The sequence below is a fragment of the Perca fluviatilis genome, chromosome 18 (assembly GCF_010015445.1).
Source record: "Perca fluviatilis chromosome 18, GENO_Pfluv_1.0, whole genome shotgun sequence".
Classification (NCBI taxonomy): Eukaryota; Metazoa; Chordata; class Actinopteri; order Perciformes; family Percidae; genus Perca; species Perca fluviatilis.
In genome coordinates, this window is record NC_053129.1 from 10,174,555 (window position 1) to 10,192,524 (window position 17,970).

Sequence of the window (17,970 nt, forward strand, 5' to 3'; positions counted from 1 at the left end):
ATATAGGCCTTAGTGGTCCCCTAATACTGTATCTGAAGTCTGTTTTATATAGACCTTAGTGGTCCCCTAATACTGTATCTGAAGTCTGTTTTATATAGACCTTAGTGGTCCCCTAATACTGTATCTGAAGTCTGTTTTATATAGACCTTAGTGGTCCCCTAATACTGTATCTGAAGTCTGTTTTATATAGACCTTAGTGGTCCCCTAATACTGTATCTGAAGTCTCTTTTATATAGGCCCTAGTGGTCCCCTAATACTGTATCTGAAGTCTCTTTTATATAGACCTTAGTGGTCCTCTAATACTGTATCTGAAGTCTCTTTTATATAGACCTTAGTGGTCCCCTAATACTGTATCTGAAGTCTCTTTTATATAGACCTTAGTGGTCCCCTAATACTGTATCTGAAGTCTCTTTTATATAGACCTTAGTGGTCCCCTAATACTGTATCTGAAGTCTCTTTTATATAGACCTTAGTGGTCCTCTAATACTGTATCTGAAGTCTCTTTTATATAGACCTTAGTGGTCCTCTAATACTGTATCTGAAGTCTCTTTTATATAGACCTTAGTGGTCCCCTAATACTGTATCTGAAGTCTCTTTTATATAGACCTTAGTGGTCCCCTAATACTGTATCTGAAGTCTCTTTTATATATACCTTAGTGGTCCCCTAATACTGTATCTGAAGTCTCTTTTATATAGACCTTAGTGGTCCCCTAATACTGTATCTGAAGTCTCTTTTATATAGACCTTAGTGGTCCCCTAATACTGTATCTGAAGTCTCTTTTATATAGACCTTAGTGGTCCCCTAATACTGTACTGTCTCTTTCCCGAAATTCAGCCTTGGTGCAGAATTACAGCCACTAGAGCCAGTCCCACAATGAGCTTTCCTTAGTATGTGCCATTTCTGTGTCTGTAGTTATTGAGGATGAGAGAGGGGGGGCAAGGTGGAGGGTGGGGTTGTGGCCTTGACCAACTGCCACTTTGCTCGTTTGAAAGCCATGCTCTCTCTCTCTCTCTCTCTCTCTCTCTCTCTCTCTCTCTCTCTCTCTCTCTCTCTCTCATGGGGGGGCCAAATTCTCTGGGTGGGCAAAGCAGAGAAAGGGGAGGTAACCTTGCTCCTTATGACCTCATAAGGAGAAGATTCCAGATCGGCCCATCTGAGCTTTCATTTTCTCAAAGGAAGAGCAGGATACCCAGGGCTCGGTTTACACCTATCACCATTTCTAGCCACTGGGGGACCATAGGCAGGCTGGGGGAACTCATATTAATGGTAAAAAACCTCATAAAGTGAAATTTTCATGCCATGGGACCTTTAAATTCTGGATGTTATAGCCATTTCAAAGCACATATAGGCTAGTATCACATACCTCTGTCTATCGCTCTAGAAATTAGGAAAGCATTAGAATGTACCAAATCGTTACATCATCCATCAGTTTTAATCAATTACAGCTTGTGAAGTAATACTGTAAAAATGGGATCTAGGGTGGTAACCTACCGTAACACATTTTAAAATGAATGGCTTTCAAATTAAATTTAACAAGCTTACACTATCAGTTGTCACAAGGCTTTTAGTTACATTTGCTGAATAACATTAAGATTCAAAACTCCCTCAGAGGCATAAATGAAATTGCCCTTATTTTACATTTTTAAATTGATGCATGTTGCCCCACCTTCATCCGGAAATAGATGTTCAGATCAGATGTTTGAACTGGCTGAGGTTAGCTCAAGTTGTGTTTCCAAAAGCTGCAGTCACCGGCTTTTCTTTTCACATTTAAAATGAATTCACACGCATTATTTAGGTTTAAATGGCCCGTGGATATTCTGCAGGGTTTGTTCAGAAAAAGCGTGTGTGCACGTTTGTGGCATTTATCCCCATTCCCTCTTCTCTGAATCTGAACACAACACACACACACACACACACACAGCATGAGCGAAAGGGTTTGTGGGACTTGAATTTAGGCTAAACAATGAGGAAGTAGAGCTGAAAGAGAGAAAGGGCAAAGTCAGGGATGTGTGTGTGTGTGTGTGTGTGTGTGTGTGTGTGTGTGTGTGTGTGTGTGTGTGTGTGTGTGTGTGTGTGTGCGTGCGTGCGTGCCCGGCTTTATAATTGGGCCGCTTTAGGGCTCAACTGTACTTGCTCTCATTACCTTTCCACTTGCTGCAGACGGCATATAAAGTCATCCTGATGTTACATTGCATCACAACATAACAGGAGAATTTCCTCTCTCTTTGCACACACACACACACACACACACACACACAGACAGACAAATTAAACAACAATTATGATTTTAATTCTTGCAAATCAAAGGATGCACAGTTTGTCTACGAACAGAAAATAACTGAGAGCTGTGGTCATTTATTAACAGTGACGTACAACATGCTGATTAATAGGATTCACAAAACAGACGTCCAGTGTGTGTGTGTGTGTGTGTGTGTGTGTGTGTGTGTGTGTGTGTGTGTGTGTGTGTGTGTGTGTGTGTGTGTGTACACGTACATTTAAAATGCATTGATCTAGGTAGAAAACCTAACATTGTCCATTGATTACTATGCATCTGTCCATCCTCTTTCATTGACTCAGTGACTTCACAGGTCTCTTCAGACATGATGACGTAATAATAATAATGTAATTACACTGAGAGCAGAATCCACATTTGTTATTTTGCCTCCAATCATTTACTAATGTGTTCTAGCAGCCAGTTTATTGATCGTTAGCCATCCATCCTTCAGTCCTTCACTCATCTTTTTCAGACGGCTAAGTCACGTCTTCCACAGCTTACAGAGAAACTGCTTTGGGTGCATTTTTACATTAGTTTCAAAAGATTTGAAATACACACATATATTTTCATAATTGTATTCAGCACCAAAATCTATATACAAAATGGCATATCCCCTTTTGAATAACTGTGATGGCCAAAACCTCTTACTGTAATCAAAGATGAAGAAAGAGCAACTTTAAGGCAGAGGAATCAGTCCAATAGTCTGAGACTGCTTTAAGTGTACTAAATATTATCTGCAAATTAGCAGCAATTTTAACATATAAAAAAAAAATCACAGAAATGTGTATGTGGTGAAATGTTTTCTAAATGATGTAAAGTGACTTCAACAGTTGTCTGTGAGCAAAAAATGCATGTTAAAAAAACATATTTTCGTATATCGTATTGAAGTATCCCTCAAATCCTCCAGAAAATGTGAAATCAGACCACAAACAAATTAACAAAAATGCTGTTTGAGTAACCCTGCATAAATGTTAAGTATCTATAGTAGTTTTATCCAATATCATGTGAACTGTCTATATCAGGGCTCACCAACCTTTTTAATATGTAGTGCCATTTTAAAATGTTCTTGTTAAAGGGGCGCTATGCAGTTTTGGCCATTTCTTTGCTGTTTTCTCGCTTTTTGCTCGCAGGTTTCTCTATAGAGCTCCCCCTACAGATTCAGAATAGATATTTGGCAGCTGGTGTCTGACTCCTCGCTCGGTCAGCCTGCCGTTTCCTCTTTCTCTGTTCCTCCAACAATGCTTTCCTAGCTTTCTGCTTCTTTTTTGCCGGCTCAGCCATGACGATAGTGTGGAAAAACTCCATCGCTACTTTGTTAGCCAGTTCCTGAACGGGCCTATGTGTGCAGTGCCGTGAAGCAAATCGTTACATCGCGAGACCTGATATCACGCAATACTTCCTGACGCTGAGGCCGAAAGTTGCAAGGGGGGTTCCACTCACAGGCGCTAGGGGGAAGCGAGACGATCACCATTCAACTCGGAAAAAAAAGTCATATAACCACTCCAGTGACTCCGAAGCTGTTCAGTGAAGGTAAATTAAGCTAAAAAAAACCTGCATAGTTCCCCTTTAATCAGTGTGCCATCATCTACCGAGCCCGCTCAGGCAGTGTTAGTTAGTTTTCCTTGGCGCCGCGTTCTGTGAAGAAGGCAACAAGTACTAGCCAATCAGAGGCAGAGTAGGGCAGGTTCTGCACCGAAAGGGGAAAAAGTTACTCAAACTGCCGCAAATAACAGTCCGTGCACCTGCAAATGGCTGTGAACGAGGCCATATGGCATGTGGATTGGAACATTTCCCAAAAACTCTCCTGCACACTTATTGCTGGCGTGCTATTGGTTGAGCTACCGTGTGCCAAAGGTTATCTGACCCCTGTAGTGTCTAAATGTTAAAGCCTTTCCAGAGAACCAATAATGCAGAGTGCCTGCACATTTTATCACCTTGAAGCAAAAGTCTTATGATCGGATCATCTCTTTGCCAGGAGAGGAAAGGTTACACCATTTGCTCTTCGGCTACACCGAAATGTCTTGTGAGCATTAGATGCTGCACTGTGTTGAACTGGTTGCTAAAAAAAAATATATATATATACTGTACAATTTGAAAGGAAAGGAAGCATCAATGACATGTTTTTTTAAAGGTTATTTAAAAGGACAAATAGAGAACTTGCATATCTGGAGTGTGACAAATGGCGGCCGTAGCAGAAAAGGAGTCACGATCTTTTGTGTCAGAAAGAATGTTTACAAATTGCATTGCAGCCTGTACGAGCCCTTTGTAGGTGTCTGAAGAGTCCCCGCCAGCTGTAGGACCGAAGCCCTGGCCCTGGCTCTGACCATTGACCTCCATGTTGAAGGCAGGTAAGATGTTATTGTACAAGACTCCAATCTGTAGCACCTGGTTAATTCAAAGGGACCAGAGGTAACGTGGTAGCTGAAAACATAAAGTGTGCATTGACATAAAGTGTGTGGCAGATGCGCGCACACACACACACAGACATGTGAATTTATCATCCAAAAAAATTTCAGTAATAGGTAGCCAGGTGTACTAGTCCAAACATAAGAGCCTGAAGAAAAAGGAGACGGGTGCTCCCCCCTGTTACCCTCATTTAACCAATTCTTACTATTATTCAACTCAGATTCCCTTTCGAGGCTCTCTGCTCTGGCGCTCTCCGCCGTCGCTTCTTATGGCGTCTCCTGGTGCCGGCGTCGAAGCAGGTGACCATCATGACGTTGGCCCTGCAGAGGTTGAGCCTGTTCTCCAGCCGGGCCGTCACCACCTCCAGGGCCTCCAGATGCTCCAGGGAGTCCACCTCGAAGGTCTGCCACAGGTCGACTGGGAAAGGACAGGGAGACAACACTGCAGCAGTTTGTAAGGTAAAGCATACTAACAAATGGATTGTTGTACTGTATGTACAGTATGTCGACAATATTTACATTGAGGAATTTGCACTATGTACTTTGTGTACAAAGTAAAAAAAGAATGACAGTAATGTGCTATATAGGAAATTACAAATCGTGTGAAGGATAAATACTAATGATCGTAATGAGGATTCTGGATATTATCCCAGTAATGGAAGGATGCTGCCCCCTGTTAAAATGCTGTAATACTAAAAGCTCATTATTTGCTTATTCACATTAACCTGCAGTTGCTAACTTTTATTTAAAAAAAAAAATAACTTTCTGTCAGGAGGAGACTTTAGATGTCTAATGTGTGGGAATTTCTCCCATCTAGCGTTGAGATCATATATCGCAATCAACTGTCTCACACGCAGTTCAAAGTACGATATTAGCTACGGTAGCATTCAATCTTATTTCTTTTCTGGGCGAAGAAGAAGAAATTTGGATTTTGAATACGTGTGGTCCTCCATGTTTCCTTCTTCAAACTTTGCCGGGGCCGGGAAGCGACAATACCCATTAGCAGCACCTGTGAGTTTATCATGCGGCAGCGAAAACGCGTAAAAGGTCGGGGTATGTCCTGTATGCCCCTTACCGGCTACCGTATTTCAAGATGGCACATGAATATGGAGCGTCTAACCCCAGTTCATGCGAATGCAAATGTAAAATTTCAAGCCAAAAGGAATACTTGGAATTGATGGTGGTGGTAAATATTCATGAAAAAGGACACGTTTGTGAACGGGCAACACAGATTTTGATAATAATAACTAAACCGCGTTACATGCTGGACCTTTAACATGTCAATCACTGCTCGGGAAATGTGATCAAACTGTAAAACTAGGCAGCGCTGAACACATATGGATCAGCGTGTTACTGCATCGCCGATTTCTTGCCTCAAATGTTTGTTTTTTCAGAAACCGTAAAAGTGTACAGTTCAAGCTGTAAATGAGAAAGTGGGCGGTCCGGCTGCCGAGTCGAAAACAGTAGAGCCAAAGAGCGCGCATCGGCTGGCCTGCCAGAACAAGCTAAACAGTAACGAAAATATGTTTCTGAACACATTTGATGGGCAAGAAATCTGCAATTTATATTATCTGGCTCCAGCTTCTCCACTGCGTGTTCACTGCTTTTGCTTTATATATGCTGGTTAATTCAATATCTTAGGGCAGGGGTGTCAAAACTCATTTTCACTAAGGGCCACACTGGAAAAAGAGAATCACACCAAGGGCCAGACATGTATAGAGTTAATTGACGTGCTTTTGTTACTGCATGTCCCCTTTTTTTTTTTTTACATTTTGGTAGTTTTTTTCCTAATTTTTTCTGACTTTTTTGTGGCTTTCTCAGACATTTGTCACCTTTTTGTAAAGTTGTTGCTTTTTCCGACAGTCCTACAAAAGTCAGCAAAAAAAGAGTTCCTCAGCCATCATAGAACTTAGCAAATCAAGCCTGAAAATGAAAACTCTGAAAAATTTCTGATTCTCAGAGTTGGCAAATCTTAGCCATATTCTGCTTTGAATGACAGGTAATTGCAGTTTAAAAAACACTTTCCTGTGTTTTTGGTTTGGCGCACAACTATATAAAATCTATTGTGAACCCAAATTGATATACGGGCCGGATTTGGCCCACGGGCCTTGAGTTTGACACGTGTCTTAGGGATTTGGACGAAATGGCGAAATGGAATGGAATGGAAATTAATTTATTTGAAACAGGGACAATGCACAAATAAACATTGCAGCCCTAATTGATAGGTAGAGATTCTTTTACATTCTCTTCCTGAGCTTCGCTTTTGTGACTTCACTTACTGTTCATCTGTAGAATGTATAAAGAATATGGTGAAGCAGCTCTATGTTGATTTTACTGTTGATTTTCAAAAGAATAAAATGTTTTTATTTTGCACGCTTATATCTTCAAATGAAGAATCATGTGACTGACGCTCTTGGTTCCACTTGGCGGGCTCCAGCATGAGGTTGTGTTTGGCCCGCTCTAGCTCTCTCCTCAGGTTGGTGTATTTGGCCCGGACCTCGGAGATCCTCTGCTGACGGTGCTCCAAAAACTTCAGCTTGGCGCTGAAGCATGCAGGCCCCTGAAGAAAAACACACACACACACACACACACACACATTTCACTACTTTTATTCATTGTTATATAGCACAAATTATGAAAAGCTACTGTTCTTAATAAATAATAGCATGTGGTGTATTGGCAACACCCCTCTCTCTCTCTCTCTCTCTCTCTCTCTCTCTCTCTCTCTCTCTCTCTCTCTCTCTCACAGAGACACACACACACACAGGTTTGTGGCACTATCTTTGTGGGGACCCGTCATTTACATAATGCATTCCCATCACAACTAAATGCCTAACCTTAACCCTTACCCTCACCCTCACCCTAACCATAACCTAATTCTATCCCTAATACTAAAACCAAGTCTTAACCCTCAAACAGCCCTTTAAAGCATTTTGGCCCCACAAAGCTGTTGGGACCCCACAAGTATACTGGACTCCCGGTTTTTGGACCCCACAAATATAGTAAACAAGCCAACACATACACTCGCGCACACACGCGCACACGCACACACACACACACACACACACACACACACACACTGTATTTTAGTGGTTGGATGAACAGCACCTCTCTCTCTCTCTCTCTCTCTCTCAATTCAATTCAATTCAAAGAGGCTTTATTAGCATGACCATATTGACATACAGTATTGCTAAAGCACATAAACAGGGAAACATGTTACACATTAACATCCAGTAGTCCAGGAGGATGCAGACAGTAAAACATTAAGTTAACATTCATCATATCAACACAATGTAACAATGTATGTCTCTCTCTCTCTCTCTCTCTCTCTCTCTCTCTCCACACACCCATAAACGCTGTTAGGGCAGGGAGGACACCTCTGGGGAGTGAGACAAGACAGGTATGTAGGCTTCTAAATAGAATTACTCTCTGATTATACTAACCTTATTACATGCCTATTAAATGTAAGAGGCGGTTCCAAAGTTCAATGCATGCACATTTGAATGGGAAACAAAAGAAACTCCATAAATATGAGGCATGGAGTGCTGCAGGACTATTGTATTTTAGTCACCCCCCAATGATGCCCCATGAGAAAAAAATAAACATTAAAAGAAAAAGAAATAGGTGCTATTTATTTTAAAGTCTTCTATTATGTTTTACCAACAATATGTTGTGTTAGTTATACCCCCAGTGGCCTTCTTTGTTCTTGCTGCAGCATTGACCCAATTTCACCCCATGTGGTCATTAAAATTGTATCAAAGTTGCCGTCCCTGAGACTGGTGGAGGCGGGGAATATAATCCCATGAGACCAGAGGGCTCTCGTCATGGGGACATTACGTCAGCACATGCGCCACATTATGTTTTTTAAAGCACATTTCAACTCCAAAATGCAAGGTGGACTTTTTATTTAACCTTTACTTACCAATTCACTGAGCATGCTTTTTCTAAGTAACATGCTGCTGCTACTCACACATGAAACCTGGCGGCTGCCCAGTAGAACCACAGTCTTTATTTGTGGCCACTGCAGTAGTTTAAGGGTGCTGTGATAGTGGGTATTGCCAAAGTCATTCACTTCCCCACCCAGATTTGTCCCCCCTGAGTGATGGAACCCAACAAACTCTTGATCTCTTACCTTTAGGCCACTACGGCCCCCACGTTACCCAGATGAAGCCACTATAGGAGCTGGGATTATAGGATTTTTAAAGCAAATCAATGTATCGCCTTGTCTACTTACAGGCTGTGGAACACACAGAACCTGCAACACTTCAAATAACCATTCTTTGGCGTTCACATTTTGGTCTCCCATTTTGGTCTCCCATTCAAACATGACACGAGCGTTGTGGATAGGTTAGTTTTGATTCACTTTGGCGGCAGCACTGTTACCAGGGTTGCAAGTATGTGACTGAATATATAGATGGTTAAAACTACGCAGCAAATGAAATGAATGAAATGTTGATTGAACGGTCTGACACAATGAAATAAAATGTGAAGCTTACTAACGTTTACACCTTTTTTTAAGTTCATAAACTAGTTTGGCTAGCACGCAAGTTGCACCTGTAGTAGATCCCTATATGTTAGCTACAATAGCTAATCCAGGGGGCTAATTTCTGTACTTTATGTCCGACTCTGAGACAAGCGTTTGAAATGATTTTTGATAAAGATTTGATAAGAGATTTGTTCGCATCAGACCCAACTTTCGGAAGACTTTTATTGCAAAATGACGTGGGCTCTTTTTCAAACTTGATGCTGATATTATGAAAGGGGCTTTAGAGACCTTAGAAGAGGTTGGCTGCAGATAAGTTCTACCAATGATGCTATTCCCGCCGGTTTCCTAGAGGTTGATAAGGGTCATATTTTACATCATGCCCTTTAATAACCTCCTAAAAATCAAAATAACCCCAGCACCTGTTTGCCAGCACCTGCTCTTTTCTGCATCCTCTGCACATTGTCGATCTCATAGACCTTGATCTCGTAGGCCTCCGGGATTCCCCGATCCACCCAGCCAGACCGCAGACCACTAGCCGAGCGTCTCAGGGACAGCGGTGTATCATGGGAAAGACGGCGCTGGTGAGTACCTACAGCGGGGTGAGGCAGAGAGTGCAGTGAGATGCTGTCTCTCAACTTGTTTTCTTTCCCTTCACCCATTTCTGAAACTAAGATACCTAAACAAACTATATTTAAGGTAGGCTTGGTTTTAGTTGACTTTTAATCTTGCTGATTTTTGGGATGATCAAGTGCCAGTACTGGCACAAAGAGAAGGCACTCTTTTCTGTCAATCAATTTAATTTAAAAACTTAACCAAAGATTTGCAATAGATGTACAGTACATAGCATCAACTTAAATTCAGCAGATAATGCTGTTTTGGTTCTGAGGACATATATTTTTTTACAAATGCATTGTACGGGTGCTACATGTTGGCTAATAAGTAATAGGTAAGCTGGAAATAGAGTATTCCTGAGCTGCTACGTTAGTATTGTCAACATTCTACTCCAAAAGCATCACACCTCACAGTGAGAGTAGATGTGGATGATAAATGAAGGCTGGTGTCCCTAAGTGGCCTTCAATGTCCAGGCCATGTGCTCTAATGGGGAACAGGGAAAACAGTTTGCCTGAGGGCAAATGCAGCTTGCCAGAGCTACTATATTAATCATATAAGTCAAGACACAGGAGACACAATCTCTGTAACTCTTTCTGGTTTGCCAGTACAGGAAAACCTAGTTTATGCATTGTGTCACTGGGACATTAAAGGAGAATTCCGGCCGATTTTTACCTGAATCTTGATCGCTATATATCTCTGAGTAATGTCAATAGGAAGAAAAAAAACGAGCAAAATCGGTGCTAGCAAACTGGAGTTGCTGCAGCTACGTCCAGTTAGCTTAAAAGCCAGTTGTCAGGTCATCTTATAAAGAGTGCCTTTGTGCCTCTTAACAGACACAAATGCAATTAAAATGTCTGTGCAACATGAACAGGGCCCTTACGTGACAACAAGATGCGTTTTCAACTCAGACATTGTGAAGAAAGTTTGTACTGTCACCTGTCTCGATCCTGCCGGTAGCTAGCTCGGCCTGCTAGCCAGGCTAGCAGGGCTAGCAGGCCCGACCTCTTGCTTCTTTAAGAATATGTTTTAACTAACTCTAACGATATGGATACAGCTTTTATCAGAATGTAGATGAGTTAATTACGTAAGGGGACACTTAAGGAGAAACTAAGTACAGACAGAATTGAATTACCCAATTAACAACAGAATATGTTTAGGGACTTTAAGTTCATATGCTCATCCAGCAAAAGCTTTGTCTCCTGTTTTTATTGCTTTATTGTTAACCAGGCTTTAACACAAGTCTATTAAGTTTCTCAATGTACAATTCCATTAGCAAGTATAGTACGTATGCACACACACATCTTCATAATTTACTGAACCCTCTTCATTTTCTGCACTTGTGCTGCCTTTAGTACTGTAAGTGCTGTTGCTGGGTTCATATATTAATGATGTAACCTTCCTACCTAATTAGGCTTTGAATGACTGCATCCTCCAGATGTGTGTCATCTCCAATTAATGTCACATTAATATGTTATGTTATGATGGTGGAACTATTATTCATAACAGTGGTATGGTTAATTGGAAATTGTATATTCTAGATCATGTATAGAGAAGAAATGACATGGCAGATTTATGCAAAAAGTTTTACTGAACTGGATTGAAATTTCCACAAGACTTTTTCAAATGACTTATGACTCAGTACATTTATCTGACAATTTTAGGACTGCATATGATTGGATTGGTGTGAAGGTGCCAGCTAGGGTTGGGTACAGAAACCCAGTTCCACTATGGAACCGGTTCCTACGCAAACGACAGTATTCGGACCGGATTAGAACGCAAATTTCGGTTCCTCATTTTGGTTCCGACTGAAATATTTTCCCTCTGTCGCTCCGGACAGCGGCAGACTATTTTCTTTCTCCCTTTTCTGCCGAGTGGCGCACGTGCCCGCTCGCGGTGTGAAGTGTGTATCCGCGCTATTCTTGGACATGCACTCTACAATCACTGCTGATAGATGGCTTTTTGTACACGCTCCGAAACGGACGTAAAAATATCACACTTTCTCTGTAGTCTACCGTTAGCTAGCTACCATAAATATAGGCTACTTTTAAAATGGCATATTTTCCCTCTGGGCTCACCAAAACGGACATAAAAGCATATTAACCATTCACTGACTGCACGTGATTGCTAGTAAACATATTACACTTGTTCTAGTCTAACGTTTAGGACAAGACCCTGTAGCTTGGTGGTGGGGGAGACTCATACCTGGGTGTGTACAGACCTCTTGGACACCGTCTGAGAGAGTTTTCTCCTGTGCAGGACATGCCATAAGTCAGGAGAGGTGTCCTATCTTGCCAGAGAAGGCAAGTCATTTTTCTGCAAAAGAACTGCTAAAGTTTGAAGCTGGTTGGCATACCAACTCAACAACATTTATTTTGTTGTTACTTGTTAATAGTGTAACTGTTATTTGTTATAAATTATTGTAGTTATGTGTTAGGTGACTTAGGTTTACTTATATATTTAAGTACTTTAAAACGTTAACATTATCATTTTCAATTTAAAAAAAAAAAACTCCATAAAAAAGCCTTTCTTTTATGTCATTTTTCAGTTTTTCAAGAATTGGTTTAGGAATCGGTTAGGAATCGGAATCGTTTTAAAAGTACCGGTTCAGCATCGGAATCGTAAAAATCCAAACGGTACCCAACCCTTGTGCCAGCACACCATTTGGACACTGCAGGTTCCAAATGAGTAGGAAGCAACTTGCACAACACTTGCTTTGTGTCCTTTGTGGTGCAGGGAATTAATTCCCTCGAAAATCCATTTAAAAAACTTCCAGGACACACTTGTCATCCCTGCATTTGGGTTAAATGCATACTATGTAACTACAGCCGCGCGAGCTGTAATTCCAATGAGCCAACCTGTAGGGGGGCCGAAGAGGGAAAAGTTACATAGTATGCCTTTAAGACACGTGTCTTGAGAAAAGGTCCTTGAGACCGAAACGTTGACCGACCAAGGTAAACCAAATGCAGAGGAGACAAGTGTGCGGGAATTTTCTTTTTTTTAAATGAACACTGCAGGTTCAAAACATCAGATTATAAAAATCGTAACTTCATTACCATGCACCAATAACAAACCACTGACAAAAGTAAAAGTAAACATGGTATACTACATTTAACTATCTACCAACTGATAATCATACTGTACTGGAATTAATAAAAGTAAGTGGTTGCTTCAGGAGAAGAAAAATATATGAATCTAAATCTAAATAGGTCATGGCCCAATGTGCATTCTAGCTTAAGACTTTTTTGAGACTACGTTTGCAAAACTAACATCTAACACCAACAACACATGATGAGACTACACACTTGGATGAGGTTCTGATCTTTCCAGATGAGAAAGTCATCCGGTTCAGTTCATAAAAGGCCAGTTATTCCAGATGTTTTACCTGTGTTGCCTCTCCTACGTGCTGATCGGCTGCTTCGAGCCACGCTGAGAAGAGAGCTGCTCCTGTCGCTGACAGAATCTCTGTTTGAGATGGTGCTGCCTGTGGCCTCGCTGTCCCTCACCATGCTGTCATATCCACTGCTCACCATACTGTTCCTGTTAGAGAAGTTCAGGGATGTCTTCCCCATAGCTGGTGGCAAATCTCCACTCAACACACTGGTGGTGTCACTCGCGTGCCCACTCAGGTGATCAGGCATGCGGGGAGCAGTCACCCGGCTGTATGGTGAGGGAAGTGTGGTCATTTGGTCCGGTCCGTCCGAAGAGGTGCTGGAGGTTCTGTCCTTAAGGAGGTCTGCGATCCGGCCATTGACAAACCCCTGGACGGCAGATTTTGTCGACGAACATGTGGAGCTCTGGCTCGGAGTCCGACTGATGGAGTGATAAGACATGGGAGGGGATGAGGAGAGAAAGGAGGATGTCCGCTCAAAGCTAACAGTTTTACTGTCCGGAGAAAGACTGGCACTGCGGTTGATGGACTGCTGCAGGCCTTTGTGGTGGAGACTGAGGTTCTTGGTGCTGGGGACAGACAGTCGACGAACTTTGGGTCGGGCCATCTTAAGTTTCCCCACAGCAGAGAGCTTGGAATGGGTATGCCTAGCAGACTGAGTTACAGGGTTTTCAGAAAAATTATGACTCTGGTCAGACCGAGGATGCTTCCTGGGGCTCCTGCTAGCCCTCGGTAAGGTACAATCTCCCTCATTATTTCCTTTATATCCTCCCCGACAAGCCCCTTCAATACTTCCATTGGGGCTCCTCTTAGAGTTCACGGAGGTGTTACTACTGCCTCTATCCAGAGTTGGGAAGTCCCTTGGCGTTCTCCCAAGGGAATTAGTCCTGGTAGCCAGCTGCTCTAGTTTGGCACTGAACAGCCTGCTACTATCCTCAATAGGGGACTTTGGCCTCCCGCTCATATGATCATGTTTCACTCGTACACCTGATGTCTCCAACAACGATTCAACACTCTTTCTACGAGCACTACTAGCATGCTGTTTGTACTCTGTTCCATATTTCCGAGGAGAGGAGACATGGAGGCTGTGGTTCGCTGGGGAGTGCTGTCTGCCCTGCCTCCTCTCTAGAGTTACTCTTGGGCTACACGGGGTGGATGATGTCAACTCCCTTGGGTCTCTGTGGTTGTCTGCCATGTGACCGCCATGGTAACTGTCCTTGTGGTTGGCATTTTGCCAGCCTCTAGGCAAACTACCTGTTTTAAAGGAAGCAGGGGCGGTGTCCTGGCAACCAGGTGAAACACCAATTCTCTTGGGGGCATTCCCAACACGTCTGGAGCCGATTTCTCTCCCCTCTGAGCCATTTGGAGTGTTAGTGGAATAAACATGCTCCCTGTCTCTAGGGTGGTTCTTGTCTGAATTTCTCAGCCTCTTTCCACACATTTTGTTTTCTGCAGTTTCATCGCAGAAAGCTGAATCTTCCAAGACCATTGGGTTATGAGAACTTTGGCTAAAAGGTGAATCATATACTTTGTCAGGCTTTTTGGCATGTGTCTTAGAAGCAAAAGCCCCACTCCTCTTCTCAAGACCCATCCCATCTTCTGGACATTTTACATTATTCCGTCTGAGCTCAGACTGCGACTTTTCCTCAATATAGCACTATTCAAAAGTGTCATGAAGACTTTCTTTTTCTTTCACCTCATCAAATTCACAATCCATATCTGTATTAATTAGCATGGGATTTATAAATGAAGGTAAGAACCTCTTTTCCCTTCTGAATTGATACTGGGGCGTGTCAGCGCTAGCCCATGTAGCTACAGATTGAGCCACAGAGCTTTTGTTTGTATTAAAGGAACCTGCGGCTATAAATTCTTCGCTGACATTGCTGATTATCTGGATTGGCTGAGAGGTGGCAGAGCCTTGCACATGTGCCTGTGATTGGGCAGTGTCTCTGATACAAATAATGTTTCCACCTGTCCTCCCTCTGTCCAATGTCCCACTGATGGTCACCTCTTCCACCATAGAGAAGACAAGTTCATCTTGACCCTTCAGGTCCAGTGGCTGTTGAACAGTTACTGTGATAGTGGCCTTCATTTCCTTAACGTCCTCTGCGGGGCATTTAGCTAAGACATCTCCAAGTATAACACTGGTAGCCAGGGAGTGTGAAGAGGAGCAGGAGGATGTAGGAGATATGGGGGAGCTCTTGCCAACTGGTGAGGTCCTTTTGTCTGGTTTGAACCAATCGGCAGCTTCAGGACTCTCCTGTTTACCTGTAGGCTGAAGTGCAGGGGAACTGGTAACGTTCGTGCCCTGAGCATTCACATTAAAGTCCTGAGAAGAGAGCCTATCAACTGACTTACGAGTTCCATTTTTGGGCAGCTCAGAGCGACAGGTCATGTTAAGACTGAGAGTTTGATTCAGCAGTTCCTCGTTTGAACTGGTTGCGCTGCACTCCTCACAGTCATACAGACCTGAATCCTCTCTCTGAAAACTGTCTCCAGGGAAGGCACCATCTGTTTGCTTTTCCCCGACAGAGGTCTGTGGTGCCTCTGATGATGCGGTGTCTGTCTGTTTGCCTGTTTCTTTCTGGGGTTGTGATTTGGCTGTGATAATGTTAGCAGAAGGGCCTTTTAAGGAAGACTTGAGCATATCCATCATTGCCTCACTTCCATCGATACAGCCCAAACGCTCCTGAAGCTCAGCAAATGTGTCACATTTAAGACAGTCCCTCCCTGGCTGCTTGATGTCTGCTTTCAGCACTTCAACATTCCCTTGAACAGTTTCCTCGTTCTTCTCTCCCTGCAGCTGAGGTATTCTCAGAAGCTCTTGGAGCAGAGCGGTAAACTCTGGGTCATCCATGTCAGCCTTGTTAGGATGCAAAGAGGGTATGATGGGCACAAATTCAGGTTGTGCCATTATTGAGTTTACTTTGGGCTGGTACAAGCCATCCGAGTCTATTTGGATGACTGTGTCACAGGACTGGTCACTACTGGAGCGCTCATCCAGTTCACCACGCAAACGGAAACGAGGGATGTCGACATCTACTTCATCGGTGGAGTGGAACGCCCGCAGGGACAAAGACGGAGGCCCTTTCTTTTCTTTAGTCAAACTCCTCCCGCAAGGAGAACATGAAGTTGACTGCTGTTGGATAAAGACGAATTGTGGAGTTAGTTCTAGAACTGGACTATCCAAAACATATAAATGATTGGGGTGCACTGGAAGCAATCACTCTCACTTCCCTTCCTTTACAAAAAGGGCGCCAACACTGTGACACCATTAAAAGGTGGTATATTGGTAGAAAGACGTTACTGGACATGTACGATACCTTCGTTCTTTTCTGCGTCCTGCGGATCCGAGAAGCCATCTGGATGGTGGATAAGGTCTCTTGAAGGTGCGCCAGTGAATCATCAACCTGGGCGATCACTGTGGTATGGCAGTTTACATGACCCAAGGCCTCTCGAAGGAGCATAGTCAACTTACTACCCCTATGCAAAGAAAGTGAAAATGTCCATAGAAACATAATGCATTAGTGGCCGGGTTGGCTCAGTGGGTAGGGCAGGAACACATATACTGAGAGGTTTATTCCTCGACGCAGAGGTCTAGGGTTCGAATCCGACCTGTGACGATTTCCTGCGTGTCTTCCCCCTCTCTCTCACCTAGCTGTCCTATCAAAATAAAGGCGGAAAAGCCCAAAATAATTATAATAAAAAAAATAATGCATTAGCCATTTTAATCTCCAAGCAGCTAAGTCTGTCAATTTCCTGATGTTAATGTAGTTGTAGTCTCTCCATTTTAAGCCAGTATAAAATGGGTTTACAGGCAAAAATTAGACTTCTTTTGGAAACCAAGTTACAAGTAAGAAGTCCCTCAATGTCAAAATAATAATTCAGTTCACTCTACACCAATGTATGTCAACAGGTTCACAAGTTACATTCTTACTTGCTAGGTGGGGTTTTATGTCCACTTAGTAGAGACAAGACAACAGGGCCCAGTTCAGAATATGGAGGTTTATTCGTGGTCATACCCCTTATACCACTACACACATCTATCATGGTCAACTTAGTGGGTCCACGTGAACCTAGGATGAAAGTCAGAGAGCAGAGTAGAGTGTAAATGCAAAAAGCTTAGCCTGTTTTCAAATATGCAAATAAAGAAAACTTAAAATGTATATATGTATTATAATAATGTATATAAACTGCATTATTTAGCATTAAAAAGTAGGGTTAACTGTGGACACAAAATTCACCAGGGACAAGCCACCCTGGTAATTGATTAATTCATTACAACCTTTGCCAATGGTGCTGCTCTCTGTACGAGGGGGCTGGATGTGGAGAGTGAAGAACATTATGGAGCTGTGGGACAGGTACGTAACGAAGTCACTGTGCCGACGCGCTGCAATGGCCGCGTCCAGGAGGGAAGCAGCCCGCTCGGCAGTGGGGGCCTTCACCCGGTTGTGGTTACGTAGCTGGAGGGAGTGGAGATAATAGTCATAACATTTAATGTAGAATTTTCCCATAAACAACTAAATGGAAAAACATTTACTTTTACAGAATGTTTTGAAATAACAATTTAAACAGTAGGATTCATTTTCTTACTATTCAATGAAGAAATAGACAGAAATGTACACCTACAGTAGTGACGTGCTGGCAGGCAATTGTGAGGGTGGAAACCGCTGCACAATTATAATGCGAGCAATGTAATCTTTTATGCAATCTAATTGGCTTCACTCGTTACCAATAGTATCTTCTCACATGCAGTGTAGACCATTATCCAAATTAAATAAATCTAAATAAACATTAACATTA

General features: G+C 42.6%; 1 protein-coding gene across 1 annotated transcript in view; it reads right to left on the minus strand.

Annotated features, from left to right (window-relative positions):
• Positions 1-3,754: 3,754 nt before the first annotated feature.
• kif26bb (kinesin family member 26Bb) overlaps positions 3,755-17,970 on the minus strand; it is a 30,017-nt gene continuing 15,801 nt past the window's right edge. The window contains 7 exon segments of the mRNA XM_039782756.1: positions 3,755-5,099; positions 7,091-7,241; positions 9,601-9,756; positions 13,162-16,306; positions 16,491-16,650; positions 17,105-17,243; positions 17,453-17,630. Of these exon segments, the coding sequence (XP_039638690.1) occupies positions 4,949-5,099; positions 7,091-7,241; positions 9,601-9,756; positions 13,162-16,306; positions 16,491-16,650; positions 17,105-17,243; positions 17,453-17,630 (4,080 nt within the window). The 3' untranslated portion in view covers positions 3,755-4,948.